The sequence below is a fragment of the Cavia porcellus genome, unplaced genomic scaffold (assembly GCF_034190915.1).
Source record: "Cavia porcellus strain 051 isolate PalLab524CR breed Dunkin Hartley unplaced genomic scaffold, mCavPor4.1 scaffold_19, whole genome shotgun sequence".
In the NCBI taxonomy this organism is placed as follows: Eukaryota; Metazoa; Chordata; class Mammalia; order Rodentia; family Caviidae; genus Cavia; species Cavia porcellus.
In genome coordinates, this window is record NW_026947502.1 from 12,664,868 (window position 1) to 12,686,378 (window position 21,511).

Sequence of the window (21,511 nt, forward strand, 5' to 3'; positions counted from 1 at the left end):
CAAGAGTTAGAATAAACCTTACTGGTGAACTTTAAGGTAATCAAAGGAAAACTTTAATACTTCCAAAGCAGATGAGAAGGAAAAAAAAAAGGGAAAAAAAAACCCTAGAAAAATCACTTACTAGATTATAACATTAAGTATTGTGGACAAAATCTATCTGAGCGAAGATGAATGGGAAGGAACCTTGAGAAGGATGTTACGTCATTTGTCAAATATGAGGTTCCTGGAGCAGGTGCATTTATAGAGACAGAAAGTTGAAGTGTAGTTGCTGAGGAAAGGGAATTAGTGTTGAATGGCTGGAGATCCAGTTAGGCAGGCGGCATTTCTAAAGATGGACAGTGGTGATGGGTGGCACAGTGACCCCACTGAAGGCCATGTGCTGAACACCACAGTGGCTAAAACCATAAACGTGCGCATAATTCTCCACAGTACAGAAAGTTACTCAGAAAAGAGCTTCGAGAAGAAATGGTCCATACTATAGTCTTAAAGTGACCCTGTCGGACATGATTTAAGTCCAAAGGAAGCAGAGTAACTTTACAGTGGAGAGAGCTGACAGGCACCATCTTACCACGGCCCAAGTTCTAGGTCCTGAGGTACATTATTATTTCCATCGTGTGCCTGGTGAAATGCACACTCTCAGTCTTCTCAGGAGGAAATATTAAATAAACTCTATCAAGTGTCATTGTTTAAAAAAAAAGTGAATAATGCTTTACAAAAATGCCCTGTCTTGAAAGACAAGGAAAAGTCTGAAAACTGGAAATTAGAAATGAATGACAACACATCAAGTTTCACAACTATAAATGCCACATGGGATCCTGAATTGATTCTTAAAGGGGGAAAAAGATCTTGGTGGGAAAATGGATGAAACCTAAGAAAAGTATATTCAGTTGATAGTGTACACTGAAATCTCTTCTTTAGATAACTGTACAATGCTTATGGGAGGTGTTAACATTCAGGAAATGGGATAAAGGATATGCAGGTTCTACTGTTTTAGCAACTTTTCTGTGAGTCTACAATTACTTAAAGAGCTTATTTTTTTTTAAGTGAACAAAGTGGCAAAAACCAAAGTGACCAAGAACTGGGACTCCAGAATTAGACCACCTTTAAGTCCCATCTGGCCCTGCCATGTGCTGACTGGGTGATCTTAGCAGGTGCCTTATCTCTAAGCCTGTTTCCTTGACCTTACCAGGGAGAGAGTGTTAGAATCTGTCTTATAGTATTGTTAGAATGAAACAATAGGTGACATCTGGAAAGAATGTAGCCTACTTTCTAGTATTTAATAAACAATAGCTATGAAAAAAGAAACTTAGAAGTATAATGCAGTGCTCTCGTGGAGAATTTTCAGCACTGTTTCGTAGGATTTGCACTAAGACCTGAGCCATGGGTTACTTACCAAGAATTGCATGAATCCTTCTAGAAAATAATTCATCCACCTCTGTTTCAAGAAGTACAGGTTTCCTTTGTTTGTGCCAAGATGCTGGCAGTGATTATCTCCAAGTAGTGGAAATTTAGTTTTTCTCTTCTTCTGTTTACCTCTGGCTAGTTTTCCAACAGTGAGCATGTCTGATGGGAAAAAGAGATGAGCGCAGTACGCGTGTGTCTGTGCATGTGTGCGTCTTCCCACCCCCGAAAGGCACTGAATGTTCTCCTAGCTGGGAACAAAATCAAAACAAGCAGTGAAAACCCTTGTTTATCAAGGGCGGCAGCAGCCCCTCCAGATCTTCCCCCTGCCTGTGAGGCCCCAGAGATCCCAGAGGGTCAGGCTGACCTCATGTGTGGGCTGCGAAGCCCTCACCTCCTTGCAGACCAAGTACTGTGTCCTTCCTCTCCTTAAAAACACCATTCTGAGATGAGGAGACTGCTGCCTTTGAGCTGGGAGCACTTGCAGACACTTGGAGAGGTGGCCACCTGGTTTTGCACAGCTTTGTCTAGGTGAGGTCTGATGCAGCTGGACATGGAGCCTGTGTTTTGCTGCGTGGCGTACTTGAAATTTTGAGCCAACATATAACAGTTGGAAGAATTCAGATAAAACTTCAGAAGCTCTGACAGTGCCAGCCTGTCATTCCGGCTGGCAGCAGTTGTCTGGAAGTGACTACATGTTCCTTTAGATGGCCAAGCTCCCTTCATTTAGCTGCAAGCCCTGTAGGCACCAGTGAGTCAGTCCCCTGTGCCTCCCAGGCCCTGCAGTACCAGAGTTCGAGCCTTCCTTTCTCTCATCCGCCTGCGGCTGCCGAGCTGGCCAGCACTTGGGCGTGACCGACACTCAGGTTTCCTGGCTCCTTCCACTCCACCTCTGGTATTGCCTGTTTGCCTGTTGTAGTTGCCATTTTACTTTCTGTGTGGTCTGTCAGTAAACTGGCTTTGCTGATAAAAGCTCAGATGCTCCCAGAAGGCCCCTAAACTGCTCCTGTGGCCTTTTCCCAGTGTTCTGCACCTTGGTACTCTCAACTGTGTGTCCGTCAAGCAGAACAAATTCAGTAAAGGGTTTGTGTTACCTACCAGGGGCTACTGGATCCCATGTCCTAAATGCTGGTGCGCCCTTGTGAAACTTAAACTCACGGAATAATTGGCCGGAACTTGTCCCCCAATTTCTCACTGTGATGATCCCCTTCCCATCCTGAATAGGACACCGCCATGTGCCAGGCAACTCAGTGATCTTAGGAATAAAGTCATTCTCAGTTGCCAATTTATTATTTATCTGCTGCTTACGCATTCTAAGCTAATAGACGCATAGGCACAGTGCACCCCTCTGGGGTCTAAGAGGCCAAGGCAGAAAGCCGATTCTGCATTTCTGTCCTTCATTGACTTCATGGTGCTTGGGGACTGGAGATTGAACTGAAATCTAGATTCTTTCTTTGAGAAATGTAGGATTTGCCGATTCTTGCCATTCTGACGTGGCAGCCGTCAGATGAGTATGAGAGGGGCAGGTTCACCTCTGTCTGGCGGAGGGGCTCCCCAGTGAGCCAGAGACAGCCCACCCCCAGGGCTCCCTGCAGCTTGCCTCCCTGCCCTGGTCTATCGGGCTGCTGTGGCTGTCGGTGTCTGTTAGCTTTCTGCAGGTTCTGCACTGTCAGTTGACAACCACAGAGTTGAGCCTGAGTTCCTGAGTGGTGGAGCTCACTCCCTGGAATGATGGAGATGATCAGAGGCAGGACACGACGAGAGGCAGCTGAATCCCTGCCTCCTGTGACAACTTCACCTTGTCACTAAAACTGGCCCTCGACCCGTCCTGCTTGGATGTCTGGTGACCCCCACTACATTTATATTGCAAAGCAGTGTCTGCCTTTTAGGAGACGCTTGCAGCACTGTGTCACAGGGCACACATGGTGTGGAATCAGAAGGGCTGGGCTCACCTTCCAAACCCTGTTGCGTATTCCCTGTGTGATCCTGGGCGAGTTCCTTGACCTTACAGACCTCAGTAACCTCACATTACTGAGGTCTGCCTTCTCTTTCTCTAGCTGTCTCCTGGGCATTCATGCTTTTCAATGGCAGTGAAGTCACAGGACAGCCAGAAAGCAGAGCGAGCCAAAGAGATTTCACTCTACTGTTTGCCAGCAAATCCAGGGACCCCGTGCACACACATCCTCTTTGACCCGCCCTCTACCTGAAGGTGACTCCAAGTGGCCCTGGCCTGCAGCATCTATAGGTCCCTGCCCATCACGGACCAGCTGCAGGCTGCAAGGCTTGTGCCACAGCTTTGCAGGCCTCTAACTGAGGGGTCTGTGGCCTAAAGGAGGAGGCATTTGGTTCCATCTCCTTTCAAAATTGCATGGAAAATGTACAGTGGATAAGAATGTCTACTTTGGGACCCCATTTCTTGAGTTTGAAACCAAGTTACCTCATTTCTCAAAACCTAAATTTCTGTACATGTAAAGACAACAGCAATACCGACCTCACAGAGCTTTGATGAGAATTTAATGTATTAATACATATAAAGTTAATACGTGTGAATTAATTTGAACCAAGTGAAGTTAGCAGTATTTGACAGCATTTGACCTAAAACAGACTTCGTATGGCTCAGCCCAATAATAAGCACAAAGAAGATGGTCTCTCTTGCTGCTTTCCGCAGGGCACAGAAATTGCCTCTGGTGATACAGAGTCATGGCTTTCTTTTATATTACGTGTGACAGCGAGGCACAGGCTGTCCTCTCCCCAGTATAGAAACTAGAAAGCAAGCAAATGTGCTTTCTGCCCTAAGGATTGCAAACAGCATTTCTACATGGTTGGTGGTCTCCTTGCAGGTGTCAGCATGCAGCCCCTGTCTCCCACTGTAGTCCCCAAATAGCATGGCAGTTTCTTCTTCTCAGAACAGGGGAACATTGTGTGGTGCCACTGTCAGAGGGTCCCAGTCCTCTTGTGCAAGGTCAAGATACTGTCTGAGCGGCTCTCGCCTGCCTGAAAGAAGCCAGCAAGATAAAGTGCCCTCACCTTGCATGCACGTCTTCAGCAGTTCCTGTTCTCTGCCTGCAGGAGCTCGAGTGGCTGCTGGAGATTAACCGACTCACGCACCGGCTGCTGTGTAAGCACATGACACTGGACAGCTTTGACGCCATGTTCCGAGAGGCCAATCACAACGTGTCTGCCCCATATGGCCGTATCACCCTGCACGTCTTCTGGGAGCTGAACTTCGATTTCCTCCCCAACTACTGCTACAATGGGTCCACAAACCGGTGAGGGAGACCTTGTGCAGTGGGGACCAGGGCTAGGTGGGTGTCAGCTGCCTCCTTTAAACTGGACCCAGCGCTGTGACAGGCATCTCTTGGAGCCTGTCTTGGAAATAGGCTCTGTGCCTCAGGCAGCGATGTTGTGTTGAATAAGGAAGCACTCTGCTGCCTCTTGGAGCTGGTAGGCTGGAGGAGGCTTAGGTGGTCAAGCAGTCACCGGGAGGAAGTACCCCAGCAGTAAGGTGAAAGCCACTGCCTGGTCCTACCCAGGGAGTGGAGCAAACCTCAGGGGAGGCTGAGCTGCAAAGGAGGAGTAGGAAGAAAGTGAAGTGGCAGGAGAACAGAATCCCCACCAGCTGCATGTCTGCAGAGCTGAGAGGTTAGTGAGGACCACAGCAGTGCAGTGGGCAGTGGTTCATGAAAGCTCAAGCAGGGGAGAGCTTACGCTACCCATAGGCCATATCGGAATCTTGGAAGAGCTTGAGGAAGGGGGTGCCATGATCGCATTTTCTCTGTCAGGACTCCCAGCCACCTGACCATGTGTGTACAAAACAGGCTCACACATGACATGATGGCACTTTTCTCCTGCAAGGAGCACACAGCTTGCATCAGGCACTGGGGGCCTAATCTGTTTGTCCCTGTAAAGCTTCATAGCCTAGTGGAAGCGGGACCTGTGCTACAGTTTGTGCAAAGATGGAAGTGTCTGTAGATCCTCTCAGTACCTCAGGGGCCTGGTTCAGGGTACACTGTGCAAAACAGACTTCCAGTTCTGTAAAGATGGAAGATTTTTAGCACATGTTTGAGCAAGGAGCAGCAGTCTAGGGCCCAGTCCACAAAGCTGTAGACACATGGAGTTACCAGTTGTTTTGGTAGACCCTGTGAAAGGGAAACAGGTTTTGGGTGATTAGAAGAAGGGTATTAAGAATAGTATTTGATGACATGTGAAAATTACTCAAATGCATCATGTGGTATTGGAGCTCAGCTGTGCTCATTGATTTACCGCTGCCTGTTCAGCCATGGAGGGGAGTTCTTGTAGCAGAGACTCTGGTTTGCAAAGCTGAAAATATTTGCCTTCTGCCCTTTTACGGAAAGAATTTCCTGAACTCAGCTCTTGAAATTAAACTGGAGGTGGTAGACAGGACCCTAGAAAAAAGCCTTTGCAGGCCCAGCACATACACATTTTGCTACCCTGTGGCCTCTGAGCAGCCACCAGCCCTGAACTGAGCCTAGGAATCTGAGCTGCAGCTTTGTCCATTTATGGAAAGGATGGGAGGGGGACAGCGGTCGAGTTGGAAGAAGTCAGAGGAGTTCAGTGCCTTTGACGGTGTGGTTGTACAGAGTGAACCTTCCCCTGGTTGAGGGGGACTGCTGTTTTGTGTCCCAGGCAGGATACTACTAGGACCCAGTTAACCCCTTCCCAATCTCTGTTCTCTTACTAGTTTTGTCCGAACTGCCATTCCATTTACTCAAGAACCACAGCGAGACAAACCTGCCAATGTCCAGCCTTATTATCTCTATGGCTCCAAGGTAAGTAGCCCTTCCCTGTCCTCCCTGGGAGAGGTCCAGTGAGAAAAAAGCAAATAGAAAAGTGTTCCCAGAATCAGAAAAGCTAGAAGGCGTGGAGATTGAGAGGGAGCAGTGAGATCCAGGCATTAACAACTGCGAGGGTCCACGTGCATCTTTATTAGTTCACAGCTAACAGGGATGGGGTGGACGTGGACTCGGGGGTGGATGCTGGTGGAAACTGGGACGAGCCCCACACCAGGTTGCGTGGGGAGCTAGGTCTGTGGGATTTCTTGTCTCGGCTCGCCAGCTCCCCTTGTTTCTCGGTTGATGCAGTGCAGCATCGTTCGGTGATTCTGGGATTTTGCGCTGCGTGATTCATTTCTGGCCCCAGATTTGTGTGAGAGGATTAAAGGATGCCACTCAGAGAGTGAAATATGTCACCTAGCAAGAAAGAGGACAGCATTTTTCTTTCTGCTGGAATAAAAATAGCCACATTTGACCCTATTTTCAACAAGTAAGCAGAAGTGGACTTAGGGGAGGAACTGACTAGCTGAATACCGTAACGTGAGAGAAGCTTTTCTCCTACGCTCGGCAGCTCTAGATTTAAAAGTGTGAGTAACACAAACTAGTTCTTACTACTTGAGCCTGACAGGAGTAGTATATGGCTATCTTTTAAAATATGTTTAAAGTTTAAAAACATGATCCAACTTTAGGAAAAAGTATTATTAATAACAGTAAAGATGGTCCATGGTTTAAAAAAAATGAAAGCGGGGAATGAGGCGAAATGTGAGTGCCGACAGGTTTGAGAACACTGCAGTGTAAGGCTTCTCACGCTTTCCAAGGAATGACAAAAAGCAAGTCACGAAGAGGCTGATCCTTTATTCCAAATCTACGGCCCACACATTTCCTTCCAGTACTATGCTTTATTTAAGTCATGCAAACTTTACTTTCTACTCCATAATAGGTCCATACTTGATTGAGTGTTAGAACAATGCCTGGAAATTCTTAACTGGGCCCCCAAAATGGACACTGGTGAAGCGAAGCCATGCATGTCCCGTGGCAGCCCTGGGAAAGCCATGCTTTCTAGAGTGAGAAGCTACATGGTGGGATTTACATCCAACATCAGGGGTCCACAGTAGCACTGACACTTGAGGGGAGAAAAGTGGGTAGCCTGTATATTTTTACAGAAGTTGTTAGGTGCAGGGGGCTTTAGGGTGCATGATGGGGGCTGTCTCCTCTCTTCTCCCTGCAGAGAGGCAGTATGGCAGGTTGCTGGCCACCCACCCTAGGTAGGGCGCCCCCATCTGGCGCATTCTGCTGGGCTTCAGCTTCCAGTTCAGCCACAGCCCCAGAGTCCTTGCGTGGCATCTCCACCAGGGGGAGCCCCTGCAGATCTTCTTCTCTCTGACCAAGAGCTAGCACCTCCTCAGGCCACCGCACCAACCCATTAGCTTCCTCCATATGGCCAGCTCTGTAAGACCATCGAGGCTCATGACAACGTATGCACCAGAACTGCAGGCAGATAAAGGCCAAGACAGCTGTGAAGCAGGCCAGCAGGATGGCCAGCAGCACCCAGAGAGAGATTTGGGGGTCTACCAGGGAGCTTCCGGCCGCCAGTGGGCTCTTATCCAGTGTGTGGAACATGGTGCAGTAGTGCCTGTAGGGGAAGGCAGCCTTCTTGCAGCTGATGCAGAGGAAGTAGAGCGTGGACGGGGCGAGGTGCTCCAGCACCACAGAGCTGACGGTTCGAGGCACCTTCTCCTCGTGGTGGAAGCTGTAGCGAAGATAGCCAGAGAAGATGCTGTTCCAGTTGGGCCTGTACATAATATGGTAATAGTCCTCCAGGCAGGGCTCTGAGGACGACCAGGAGATGATGGCTCCCGTGTAGGAAATGTTCCCAACCTCGATGTTCATCCCGATTCTGAAACCAGAATCAAAGTGAAGAGTGACTTCCCCCTCCAGTCATAGCCACCGTGCCCTGAGTACAGGAAATGGGCCCTGAAGGTGAACGCCCACTTCTCAGTCAAAGAAATGGAGGCACAGAGACCCATGACTTAGCTAGGCTAGAAAAGAAGGGGCAGATCGGAACTGCACATGGAGGCTGTCTCAGCCCGCCTCCAGCTCTTATAACTCAGCCGCATCCCACCCTGGCTGAAATCCTTTCAGTACAACACTAGCTCATCTTCTTACAAAAGGATGGAAGGACAGACGGAAGGAAAGAAAGAAGGAAGGAAGGAAGGCAGGAGACCCTCAGGGGCCCACCTTAACCTTGCTGGCTCTGACTTCTTTCCTCTCAGCATTTCCTTCACCTGAAATTTCCCCTCCCAACCTGCTGCCTCTGTTCTGAGTGCTGTGGCTCAGGGATCTGGAATGTTGTGCCCAGTGCACTGCTTTAGACTGCCAGTTACGTTCTCTGTGTCGGTGAAGGATAGAGATGCACCTCATCTCTTGTTGCCAACTGGTTTTTCATTCTTTGTGGAGTTAAATTTGTTTTTTCAAAGCTGAAGGCACCAGGAAAGCAGTTGCACAGGCCAGGGTGATCAGCTCTTAATACAGTGTGGCATTCCTGTTCAGTGTTCCTGGCACTGCCCGGTACTGTGACTGTTAGTGACGGTAGTAGCCACCCACAACGGCAGCTGGTTGCTGCGTCCGGGTCACATGAGATGCTTTACATGCAATAAAAAATTTCCTTCGTTCTTCATCACACCCCGAGTGAGAGTCCCACTTTGCACGTGAGCAGCCTAAGGCCACTCAGCTGCGGTAGAGAGAGGACTCAGAGCTGCCTGACCACTGCACTTGCAGAGGCGTGGCTGCTGGACCTGCTTTAATAACAACCACGTTGCAAAACGAGGTACCAGTACTAAGTCCAGCTGAAGTTTTTCCAGGCTAATCCTCTGAGGCCTCTTCAGAGAGCTGGCCTTCCTGCTTTGGGAAGAGACAGCCACCTTTGGGTTTCTTGGTTTCTCTTTAATTCTGTCTGAGATAACAGTCCCCCTCCACTGAATTTCCCCTGATCAGAAATCTGGAGGCAGCTATAATCAACCTGTGTGTGCTCTGGTCTGGGAAATCTCCGTCCCTCCTCTCCCCATTAAACACAGGTTTCATTTTAGGTTGTATTGACAAGGGGAAAAACAGTCACTGAAATCCAAAAAGATATTAAGCCAAATTGGCTGCTGTTGCCACCTGCCTTTCTCCCCGCTCTCTTGTTTTACTGCCCTCTTTCCTAGGAGAGGGGAGCTGCGGAAAGATGCAGAGAGCATCGAGTACATTTTCAGTCCTTATTTTTCTTCTCTAGAGATGGCTGTGAACTAACATGATCAGGAAGGGAAAGAGCTCCTTTCAGTTGGGGAAATTTCTTGGTACGAGACGACAGATGGAAAGGGATGAGACAGGTGTGCTCACATCTTTCCAGGGAAGGTTGTCGGAAAGGAGACCGAACATTTGTGCTGGCTCCTTGATCTCCTCGTATCCACTTCCCCTCCCCACACAGCCGACAAACACGCTTCCCACCACAGGAATCGAGCATAATTCACTCCTTATGACACATCGGGAGCGACTCCATAAAACCCTTGTGTCGGGAGTCATCAGGCATCTGTTCTCGTCATGCAAAACCGTTTCTCCTGCTTGCCTCATATCAGCAACGGGCTGTTTTTCACAGCTCCCTACAGTAGACATTTTTAAGAGCTTTCTTTCAGGATGCTAGCATCGTTCTCAGCTTTCAGAAGCAAATCTGGGTCCCTTATTTAGTTTGCTTTTGCTGCTCAGTTTCTAAATTCTCCCTATGATTAGCTGTTCGTTTGCCGTAGCCTGGCCCTTCTCCAAGCACAGTGTGACAGGAAAAGCCATTTCGATTTTTCAAGACGAGCCAGCTCCGTCTCTTACCTGCTGCTCGCAGTGTATGTGGTCAGAGCTCTGCCCTCCGAGGTGGAGTGGACCAAAGCTGATGGAACGGTGGCTTCCTCCGCTCTGGGTTCTCCTGGATGTTCACTCGCCACTGAGTAATCCCACTGTCACCCCCAGTGCTCACATTATTCATTTCTTCACATCAGCATCATTCACCATGGCAACCAGCAGGCATCTACGCATGATGCTTTCAGGGACCAGCCTGGAAAGGCTTTTGCCCATTGAGAAGATCTATCATTCCTTTGGCCAAAAAAGCATTAACCATCCCCAGCAGAATGATCCTTAGGATGCTACTAATTTTTCCAGGGCATCCAGATTTTCACTCCAATGAAAATGATCATTTTATTGCCCCGTCTACATTTTTTTTTTTTTTTGGACAATGGTTTCAAAAGCAAAGATACCCTTCTTAGTTGTTCCACAACTATTAGTAAATTCATCCTCATCTCTCACACCTAATCCCACCTACTACCTCTCGGGCATCTTCTTTCTTTATTCTCTCCTATGGCTTGACTTAGTTTATGTAGGCTTTATGCTACCTTCATCGAGACCCTCTTATCTTGTGGTTCCAAATTCTGTCATCTATAAAGCCACAGCTGGGCCAGATAAGGGGTGACAGAAGGCACAGCTGCTATCCCTGGTCAGTCCCGAACACCGAACCATGTTGCTCAGCTATCATGCCATTCATGGTGGGTTGTCTAACACCATCACCCCGACTCCAGAGCTTCAGAATGTGACCTTATTTAGAAATACAATCTTTCTAGCTGCAATTAGTTAAGGATCTCAAGATGAAATCATCCTGGATTTAAGATAACTGGAGTTTGTGAGAGAAAGGACAGGGAGACTTAGACCCAGAGACACACAAGCAGCAGCAGCCACCTGAAGACAGGGGCAGGAATCAGAACGGTGCTGGCACGCAGCCACCAGGAGCTGGAAGAGGTGGGGAAGGAGTCTCCCCTGGAGCCTTCAGACAGCGTGTGGCCTAGCCAGCACCTTAATGTTCTAGAGTTATGAAAAAATAAATTTCTATCATGTGGGGATACCAGGTTGATAGTAGTTGGTACCCGTAACCCTAGGAATGTAATTCAGCACCCCTGCTAATCAGACCAGAAAGAACCACGGAGTTCTCAGCAGCTCCTCACCTATCAGTCAGCTGGAGCTGACACCCAGTGTGGAACCGTTCACTCTTCCTGGACCAGAGGGCCCCTGCTGTCCTGTCTTTTTTTGCAAGATGTCTCTCTCGAGATTCAGTCCTTTCCTGTTCCCGCACCCTGTACGATGCATTGCCACCACTCTGTGAGGGAGAACACACAGCATGCCTGAAACAGAAGCTAGAGAACCGCTCAACCAGATTTAGACCAGAATAGTTTTACACAAATTATGTATTTTTAAAAGTCATTTTTAAAATCTTTTTTGTGCCTATCATATCCCTTGGGGAGGCCCACACACACACAAGTGTGCTGCTGTAATATGGAATGTAAAAAGCTGGTCTCGAAGAGACTAGTGACTACAGGCCCCTGAGAATAGTGTTGGGGGGCTGGGGACAGAGAGAAGATGGCTAAAGGGTACAGTGGTGTGTTCAGCAGGAAGAGTACCTGCTGTCAGGTTAACTATGGTTGTAAACAGTTAATTATTTTGAAGATACCGATAGGGAGGATCTCGAATGTCCACAACACAAAGAATACTGACATGTGACTGAGGTGACAGAGAAGCCACTTATGCCTATCTGACCATTACACATTGTATACATGTATTGGAATGTCACACTCTACCCCATAAATATGCACAAGGACTGTGTGTCAGTTAAAACTAGAAATACATTTTTAAGAAGTCTGCTTCCTCCTCCTTGGTTCTTGGCCACAGGGTCCAGTCAGACCCATGTCAGTCCCCAAGCAAGCTGTGTCAGTGATGACCACAAAGTCAGGAGGAGCTCCCTGGTGAGCCAAGGCGCTGCCCCAGAGACTGGGGTGCCGATGTTTGTGATCCGATGGCACCCAGTCTCCCGGGAGCCTGCCTTAAATCTGGCAGCTGTACATATAGTATGTCTCTTCCTGAAGGCTAATGGTGATGCCCGCAGAGCATAAAAGCATCCTCTCCACAGAAGGCCCAGTGCTGCAGCTTGCAGATGCCTTTGGAAAGGTTATTTTGAGGGGAACAAAAATATCAGAGTTAAAGGACCTGAGAGTGCCAAGGTAGAACTCAGTCCTTATTCCACAGAAAGTGGGAAGTTATTTTCGATGTTCCTAGACAACATTTTTCATTGGGAGCTTTTTGAGGAATTAAGAGGCTCAGAGCACATGGGGCCTAACAGCTATTTTGTTTCAGTCCCAAGAGAAGATGCACTTTTCCTCAGGCTACATAATGGATCAGGGACAAAACTAGAAATTGGGTCCCTGACTGATCCTGCCACGAGGACCCGCAGAAGCCAGAGCAGCTTTCGGCAAGTGAGATAAATTACCCCATTCATTCTTCCGCACTGGCACAGAACTTCCACAGTGCATTCAGGCTGTCGCCTGCCAGCTGCCAGGCCAGGTCGTCCCCATTTGGCTTGTGTCAGAAGTAAGTCACTGCCAGAGGAAGTCAGCCTTGAGCGTGGTCCCTGCACCCTTCCTGGAGGTGGCAGTGAAGGGATGATATGATGGCATGACTTAGTCCCAGAGCTGGAACCACTGGGCCAGAGGCCAATCCTGATATGTAGCCTTCAGCAGATTCCTTTACTTTCCTGTGCCTCAGTTAATGTATCTGTAGAAACGAAATACCGTATAGTGTTGCTGTAATGGTGAGATGAGCCATGGCTGTGCAGTACTGGTCTTAAGAACAGTAGCTGGCTATCAGGAAAGGCCAGAGCTGTTTTCTGAGGTGCTCATAGCTTCACCCCAAATCATACTTCTCTGCTCTGTCCCCCTTAAATCAGCCTTTTGGGTTTAGTTTTTTAGCATACAAGCTCCTTGTCCACATTAAAGGACACACGAAAGTGAATCATGGCAGTGAAACTTCCTTCGTACAACTCGGAAATAACCACTGTGAACATTTTGGTGCATTGTGCATGTTTTCTCGTCTTACATGACAGCTTTTTGAGATAAGCCAGATACCCACAGTGCATACGAGAAACTGAAGTTCTTCACACAGATGACTTAGGCACTGTTGAAAACCCAGGTCACAGTAGAGGGGTGCTTTATACCTAGGCCAGCAGTCACAGAGCCTGAGCTCCGGCGACCACAGATTCTCCTCCTGGGAACTTGTGTCCCTCTGTGATGTGTGTCCACAGTGGCCCCTTTCCTTGCATTAATTGATTCTGAAGAGGTGGAGATGGGGCTTGAGACAGTAATGGACTCCAGAATGATAGGAACAGATGGACCTTAGAGACCCCGCAGAAAACGTGCAGCCACCTGTGTGCAGCTGATAGAGCCAAAGAAAGCGTCATACAGTCAGCAGGTGTTTACTCTTGGGAACATGCTGTGTGCTGGAGTTCAAGTACACCAGCTAAGAGTGCTGTCACTTGGCAGTGATGTTTTTTTAAACAAAAGGAAGTAGGGAGAACTTTTTAATCATTTCCCAGTCATTTTTTGGCTTTTAGAAACTATCAATGTGGTTATTTTGTTCGGCATGGCCAGCACCTACTCAGTGATGCCCCTGTCACAACCATTGTGTCATCTCAAGGAGATTCGTGCTTGCTACTTTTCAGTGCTGATGCCAGTAGGACCAGTGCCTTGCTGCAGTGGGCCAAGTACTTCTCAGCAGGATGCCTGCCTGGCCACCAGGGTCCCACTTAGTCTGGCCAGGGGACTCTGCCTGCCCCAGCGACACCATCACCAGTGACACCAGCCACTTCATGGCCACCACCCCTCCCCGTGTCTGCACACTACTACTCCCAGACTCTACCACAGTTCACATACATCACATGCACCAGTCCAGATGGACGGCTTCTGTCATTGTACAAGTGGCAGCCTGTACGTTTGGGTCACGCCAGTCACTTCATTTCATTGGGCTCCAGATTCTACCTCCATTAAGCAGGGAAGACTCACTGTCTCCATTATTGAGGCTGGTAATGGTCCCCACACAAAGCAGGTCCTGGTCCTGAGACCTGTAAATGTTATGTTCTTTGGCGGGGGGGGCGGTTTTCTCTACAGATGGAATTAAGTGAAGTATCTTGAGATGGGAGTAGGACCTACGGGCCATCACACAGAAGACAGAAGTCCACACAAGTCCCACACACGTGCTAACCAAGCACTGGAGCCCCAAGAATACAGAGGAGAAAGTGATGTGAAGACTTGGCAGAGATGTGACAGTCAGAGCATTGTGGTCACAAGCCAGGGATGGTGGCAGCCACCAGTAGCTGGAAGAGGCAAAGACCACTTTGTCCCCTGAACCCCTTTGGTAGGAATGTGACCCTGCCAACCCTTAACTGGGGTCTGGTGACACTGATTTTTGGCTTCCAGAAGGACTATATGAGAGAGTAAGTTCATGTTGTATGCCACCAGGTTTGTGGCCATTTGCTGTCATCTGGGAAGCCATGAAGGAAAACTCTGAGAAACGTTCCATGCTAATGTATCTCACACTGTGCCGAGGATAAAGAAAAGGGATCCCATTGGTTTCCTCTGAAGATGTTAGCACAATAGGGGGATGTGACAACTTAGAAGCCTCAGTTCCTGCTCTTCCCTTGCCTTTTCCAAAGCAAGGGAAAAAGGAGCATATTTCCTGTGACTTCTACAGCAACTCCCTGAGGTCTTCCAGCCTGTGAGAACACTAAGGAGAAACCCAAATGTTTGAGACCCAGCTCACCTAGTACTGAGAACAGACAGGCAGACACTTAGCAGTTTTACCCAAGCTCCAGCAATAAGTGTGAACCAGTAACAGCATCAGTCCATGCTTTGAACCAGCTTCCCAGCCAGGGTGGTAGTGCTCTGATACTCTTTTACCTGCTCTGTGTTAAGCTGCAGCTCTCTAACCTGAATTAGAGACAGTGTGTTTGTGTTTGTGGGCTGATGGCATTCATTAGGGAAATTGTAATGAAAACAGGAAATTAGAAACAGTTTTAATTCCTCTTGGGATTCCTGTAAACAGCAATCGTGATTCCAGAGAGCAGAGATGCAAACAGCTTACAAATTCAGTTTGCCAAATGAATAGGCCTCATTATTCTCAGCCTCTTTACCATCTGCTGAGAGCTGGAGAGAGGCCTTGTGGTTAAATGTTCATTTACCACCGTTACAAATGATGAAAGCACTCAAGGTTGATACATATATATCACAATTTTTTAAAAGTCCAATCTCCAGATAGTACAGTGCCCACAGTTCCCCAGATCACATCACCATAGTTATCCTCTCCTTAAAATACTGGATTTTTCAAAATATACTTTATATTCAGTGTTGCCAAGTAATAACATGGCTCTGCTTCATTTATCAGGATTGTGGATTTCTTAACAGACCTCGTAAAGTTACCTGTTTTCTGTAGCATGGAGCTAGCCAGGTGGTTTTCAGTGAGCAATCAATCGATGTTAAAGCAAATAAGATCCAATTTCCTGGTGGACCCACTGGTTATAACCTTGGGCCACCAAGTGTTTCTTCAGCATGATGGCTGAGTGGCAGATCTCCAGTAACCCTAAATTCCTGTTTTTCCTTTGTCAAATCTCAGAAAATGCCCAGGCTCCCCTATTCCCACATTTTCTCAATAGGGCCCAGCCTCCTATTGAGCCACCAGGTCAGATGGGTGCCCTCCGGGGATGTGTGTGTTTGCATGCGTGTAAGTTTCCTCTTGCATGTGGGTGGTGTGTCTCAGCATGGGGCTGGCGGGTGCTTGTTCACTTAGGAGGAGCACTTGGACTCCAAGAATTTCACACCGGCTCTCCCTGTGTGCAGTGCATGGTGGGCCGTCAGCTGAGGCCTGAACTTCCCATCTAGCCCAGAATCCAAAGTGGGCATAGCAATGCCATCCGGAACCTCCTAAGTGCACCAAGTGGGTCTAGGGGTAGAGAGAACATTCGTAAACACATGTGTGTCAAAACAGTTGCAAAATTTTCTATCCTCCACCTAGAATTTGAAGTCTGCTGAACAATTTCTGGACATGCATTGCTTTGTGCTTGCCTGGAAGCTTCCACGGGGAAGATCCTATGAGGAAATTCCAGCCGGAAGCTGTTCTTTCTCAGTTTTTAACTTTCTGGGTTACCTGATAAAATCATGCCCATGACCCTGATTCCTGTGAGTGCCTCTGGTGTGCTGCACAAAGCACCATTTCCTGCTGTGTGTCAGGCAAACCCCTAACTGTCTTGGTGGATTTGACCTCATCGTCTTAGGGGAAGCCAAGGCTTCAGGGTTTAAGTGACACCCAGCTGGTATACCGGGGAACTGGGTTTTGATCTCAACTGTGGCTGTGCCCACTCTGGAGCTCCTCCTCTAGAGCCAGAGCAAGGAAGAAGGGAGAGTCAGAATGCAGTACAGTAAGTAGCTGATTGCTTTTTGTGCCCCCCTCAGTTATCCATCTGAGCTCCCTGCTATTCAGAAATTCTATTTATAGAACATTTGAAGAGGGAATGAAGGAGAACGGCCTTCCAGGGTCCAGAGAACCCCCAGTGTGAGCAGGAATGATGAGCTGTTGGGGCAGGAACTCTGTCATTTGCCCCTTGGCTAAGAGCAGTCCAGGCATTGTGCAGGGTCGGGCGATGTGCAGCACTCTGCAGGGGAAAACTCAAAGCCCGGTTCTGTGTTTCTGTCTTTGAAAATAAATGTTAGGAAGTGAATTGGGCTGAGACATACTCAAGTGGGGTTTTAAATTTTTATATTGGGGGATAAACATTTCCAGTAAAACATAAAGTCATCAGGTCAGGCTGTTCTAACAAGCGTACTATGACTTAAACAACAAATACTTCATTTTTTACAGTTCTGGAGGGTGAGAAGTCTAAGGCTTATGCGTCAGCTGGAGTCAGGTTTTCAGACAGCTGACTTCTCGTTACAGCCTCCCATGGCGGAGGGGAGGAAGCACTGCTGTCTCTTTATGAGGACTCTAATCCCATGCAGGAGGTCTCTTCCCTCATGAGACTGACTGACCTCCTGAGGCCATCACCGCTTCATCCTATCCTGTTGGAGATCAGGGTTTCAGTGTGTGAATCTGGGGGGGACCCAGACCTAAGGTCTGTCTGCACGGATTTATCAAATCAGCATGACGAGGAGCCTTTCCATCACCCCAGAAAGTCCTCTCCCCGCTTTCCAGCACTTAACCCTGGTGGAAAAGCATTGGTTAGGTGTCCTCTGGTGCTCCTCCGAAGGGAACAGAAAATATGGGGTAACACCAGGCAAACTGCACCCGGGTAGGGGAGCAGGCACCTCGTGGCATTCTGTGTTCTGCGTGCTTCCCAGCCTTACCCCGTCCTCAGCCTCGTCGGATAGGGGGCCTGTTACAGAGGCACTAAAATCACTGCAAAGAAAAATCACACGGCCAGGTGCCAGGATTGGCTCAGTCTGACACGATAATTCCTGTGCTTCCAGGATTAGCTTGAGTGAATCGCAGACTCTAAAGCTGGTTGCATTTCCCTGTCTGCATAAACTGCTGCTGGCCCATACGTTTAGAAAGCATATAAACTCCGTCCCCTCCCAGGCTCAAGTAGTGTGCACTGTGACAGCTCCTCAGTGTTCGGAGCACAAGCCTGCTCTTTCTCACATTCCAAGCCTCTCGGCCTGGAGGCCCACGCTCAGCAGACGCGCTGAGCCTCCCCTCGTGAGTGAGTGGGGGTTCCGGTTCCTCACGATCCCTTGTTATTAGTGGGAACTCAAGTTTATTCTTCCATATCCTTACTGTTAGAAAAGTACTGGAACAGGGACATTTTTGGTAAAGTTGAGGGTGATTCATGGGCAGCAAAACATGCTTGAAACTGAGACCACACTTGGTTAAGTTTCCCTCCGAGGCTCCAAAGCGAGCAGAATCATGCAGTCCTCCGAGATTTCCTAGTTTTTGTTAGATTCATGTAGAATTTCTGACTGGTCAGCTATTTAAAAATTTCAGCCAAGAGAACATCAGGTCTCACCTGCCTGTATTTGTGTGTTCGTGCAGAAGACTGCTGTAATCTCAGGTAGGAAAACTATATGCAGAGCTCAATTTTGAGATGAGATCTTATATAAATAGCCAAGGATGGTTTACAGAACTCAGATCCATAGTATACTATTACGGATACAGCTAAGAGCACAGACTTTGAAGTCAGCCATACCTAGCTCAAATCAGGGCTTTCTTATCAACAGGCCATGACCTCGAGTGAGCTACTGAGTACCCGAGCCTCAGTTCCCTTATCTGTGAAATGGGCCTGTCATATTACATACTGCATATGTGTGGCTTCAATGACAGTGTGTGTGGAGGACTTTACGCAGCCTGGATGAAGTCCTCCCTACCTAGCATCTCACATGGAGCGCTAGAGTCAGTGTTGATTTTTATATCCTCACCAGACACATGAGACCAGTCAAGGGCCTCATATTTTGGACATATTTTCTCAGGCAGAAAGAAATCTTAACGACAGCTTTCTAGTTCAGCTAAAATCTCTCATGGGAGCCAGATGATGGCAACAGCGTCCAGCTCCACTCTGCCCGGCAGTGTTCATGACATCTTTCCCTTGCTCTGTTGCTCCCAAAGTTGTGCAAGCACTTATTTAACCCGGTCCCCGCCACTTCACAGAATTAAGGATCCGAGGGTCCAAATGCCCAAATGTTTTTCCCAGACACTGAGAAGTCCTCTTCCGACCCCTGACCTGTTCGTTCCCAGGACCCCGTGATGGAAGCAACCAACAGTAGATGCTGAGTCGTGTCATGTGCACCCCGTTCTTCCTGCCAATTCCTAGTACCACATCGCCTCTAGGGAAAGAGCAGCCAGCCATTCTGTCTCTGTCCCATGACCCCACTGGGGAAAGCCCCTGCAAAAGACAGTTTTGCCCAGAAGACTTTCCCCTCTTCCTCTAGGGAACAGCCCCTCTTTCTGGTGACCTGCGCTCCATCCACTGGTCACTGACCATGCTCTCCCTGTGACCAGTGTCATGCAGGGTCCCCAGTGAGAGGGGTCTGATAACGTCAAGTGCTCATCCCGCCTGTCCCCGTAGCATCTCCTGCTGGGACCCTCAGCAGCATCCGTTCAGGACCATTGCTCACTTTGTCACCACCTCCGTTTTCCAGCCTCTCAACATCGCGTACAGTCACATCTACAGCTCCTACAGGAACTTCGTGGGACCCCCGCATTTCAAGACCATCTGCAGACTTCTGGGCTACCAGGGCATTGCTGTGGTCATGGAGGAGCTGCTGAAAATTGTCAAAAGCTTGGTGAGGAATGCGCACAGGTTGGGTGGATATGCACAAGATTTGCTTTGGCTTGTACCTGTGAAGCCCAGGCACTCTGGCTCTTCCTTTGGAAATGACCAGGGAGTCCTGGGGCCTTCCCTCTTGATAGTTCCTGTTTTATTGTTCATTTCTGGACACCTTTTGACCGGTGGCTTTGCCTTCCTTTTTATGGCCCTGAAGTCCTTGTTTTCATTGGTGTATTTTGACCTTGAGACCCTGTTCATAATCCTACCTGTGTTGCATTATCTAATTTAAAGAAGACAAATCCATGATGCATGGGTTGCCATTTTCTACTCCCATACCTGCGCCAGACATCTGTAATCAATTGCCACACTTCCTCCATTTGAGATTTCTCAACTGTTATAACAACAACACTGTACTCGCTTCAGGTGCATTCTGTATTCCTACCAGCATTCTATTTCAGCCCATAGATGGTCGTCTCACCTTCACTTAATTCTCTCCTGATGCACAGCACACAGATTTTCCTGCATAAAAGAAATAAAGTAAATGTATAACCGGGTCTGGAGTAGTGAGCGGGTTCACCTGCCAACTTCAATTTTTAGCTATGTGAAGGAAACATAGCACGAATAGTTAAGGGCGAGGAAGCCAAATTAAGAATCAGATAGGAAAATATGATAATTGATTAAGGATGTCTACCTTGGACCCGGGAGGAATGAATGTGTTATGAATTTTTCATGCTTAATGTTTCTTAATCTCCATAGATCCCGGACTGTATTTCCTTTCAGTGCTTAGTCCATTCCCAAGAGGACTCCTGGCCCAGAAATGTGTCTTCCTCAAAGTCCACATGCCCTTCGCTCCCTTTTCTGGGTTCTAAAGAGAGTGGGGGTGTGCCTGGCTTTTAAGTGAGAATCTGCGCCTCCTGTTGGGGGCTGCCCCCCGCCCCGCCCCAGCAGCAGGGCCTCAGCCCCCAGGTTGCACAGCAGTGTGCAGCAGCAGCAGGCCGTCTCATGCACCTGTGCTCCTCTTTTGCAGCTCCAGGGAACCATTCTGCAGTACGTGAAAACACTGATCGAGGTGATGCCCAAGATCTGCCGCTTGCCCCGGCATGAGTACGGCTCCCCAGGTTAGTAAGAGCCCAGCTCAGAGTGGGGCAGGGGCTCTGGCCACCCACCTTGGCCTGTTGCTTCTCTGCCCTGCCATTGAGCTCACAGAGCTCTGGCTTCGCACCCTGGCTAGAGCTTTAAACCCTTCACACCCCAGCCTGAGTAGTAGCATCACCCGTCAGTCTTCACGGCCTCAGGGCCTCTAGACCTGCTCCTGTTGGGAGGAGGGGGGGCCAGGACATAGGCATGTTTCTCTACTCTCCATTTGGCCTGGGGAGAAGGAAAAGATGGAGAGCATGATGTTTAACTCACAAGCCATGACGCGTGCTGGTCAGTGTGATCCTGCAGATCTGGCACCCGGTTCCAGTTGCACCACTGCCTTTCCCTGGCACTGTGGCAAGTCGCCTGCCCTCTCTGAACCTCATCCGAGAAGAGGCTCCGAGTGCCTAGTTTATGGAAATCTTTAGGAGTAATAAGTGTCACAGATAAAGTACAAAGCATGCTATTTAACACCTGTAAGTTAATAGTCATGTTATTGACCAATCAGGCAGTTAGTATAATAAAAACCTTTTTGGAGGGACACCTGAACCAGGGCCGCTCCATTTGTTTGTGCTTGTGTGCCCATGTTATTTTGTTCCAAACAATAATCTGAGCCAGCTTCTGGAGCTTTCTGCAATACTGAGCCCTGCTGAACACCCACCTTCGTGCGCGCAGATGGTGGGGGTGCAGTTTGCTGGCCAGGAGTCCTGTTTGGGGATGCTGCTCGGCTGGAACCTGCCACTGACCGTTCCCTTTGTCTCCAGGGATCCTGGAGTTCTTCCACCACCAGCTGAAGGACATCATCGAGTACGCAGAGCTCAAAACAGATGTGTTCCAAAGCCTGCGGGAGGTGGGCAACGCCATCCTGTTTTGCCTCCTCATAGAGCAAGCGTTGGTGAGTCCTGAACCCAGCCCAAGGGATGGGTCCTCAGACTGGCACAGTGGATGTGCGCCCTGCTGAGCAGCAGCCCTGGGATCCAGGCTCCCTCCTCCCTAGGCGCACTGGGCCTCAGTCTCCAGTGGCCCCTGCCCG

At 48.6% G+C, this 21,511-nt stretch overlaps 2 protein-coding genes across 6 annotated transcripts in view; one reads left to right on the forward strand and one right to left on the reverse strand.

Moving 5' to 3' along the window:
• Cyfip2 (cytoplasmic FMR1 interacting protein 2) overlaps positions 1-21,511 on the forward strand; it is a 118,289-nt gene that overhangs the window by 68,849 nt on the left and 27,929 nt on the right. For all 5 annotated transcript variants that reach the window (XM_063230705.1, XM_063230708.1, XM_063230706.1 and 2 more), the window contains 5 exons: positions 4,471-4,670; positions 6,104-6,191; positions 19,214-19,357; positions 20,369-20,459; positions 21,243-21,373. In XM_063230705.1, coding sequence (XP_063086775.1) covers positions 4,471-4,670; positions 6,104-6,191; positions 19,214-19,357; positions 20,369-20,459; positions 21,243-21,373 — 654 coding nt within the window. The remainder of the gene's footprint in view (positions 1-4,470; positions 4,671-6,103; positions 6,192-19,213; positions 19,358-20,368; positions 20,460-21,242; positions 21,374-21,511) is intronic.
• Fndc9 (fibronectin type III domain containing 9) lies at positions 7,030-10,215 on the reverse strand. Its single transcript, XM_005005150.4, has 2 exons — positions 10,053-10,215; positions 7,030-8,091 (listed from the first exon to the last, which is right to left on the reverse strand). Exon 2 carries the CDS (start codon positions 8,082-8,084, stop codon positions 7,380-7,382), a length of 705 nt encoding a protein of 234 aa, XP_005005207.1. The 5' UTR covers positions 8,085-8,091; positions 10,053-10,215; the 3' UTR covers positions 7,030-7,379.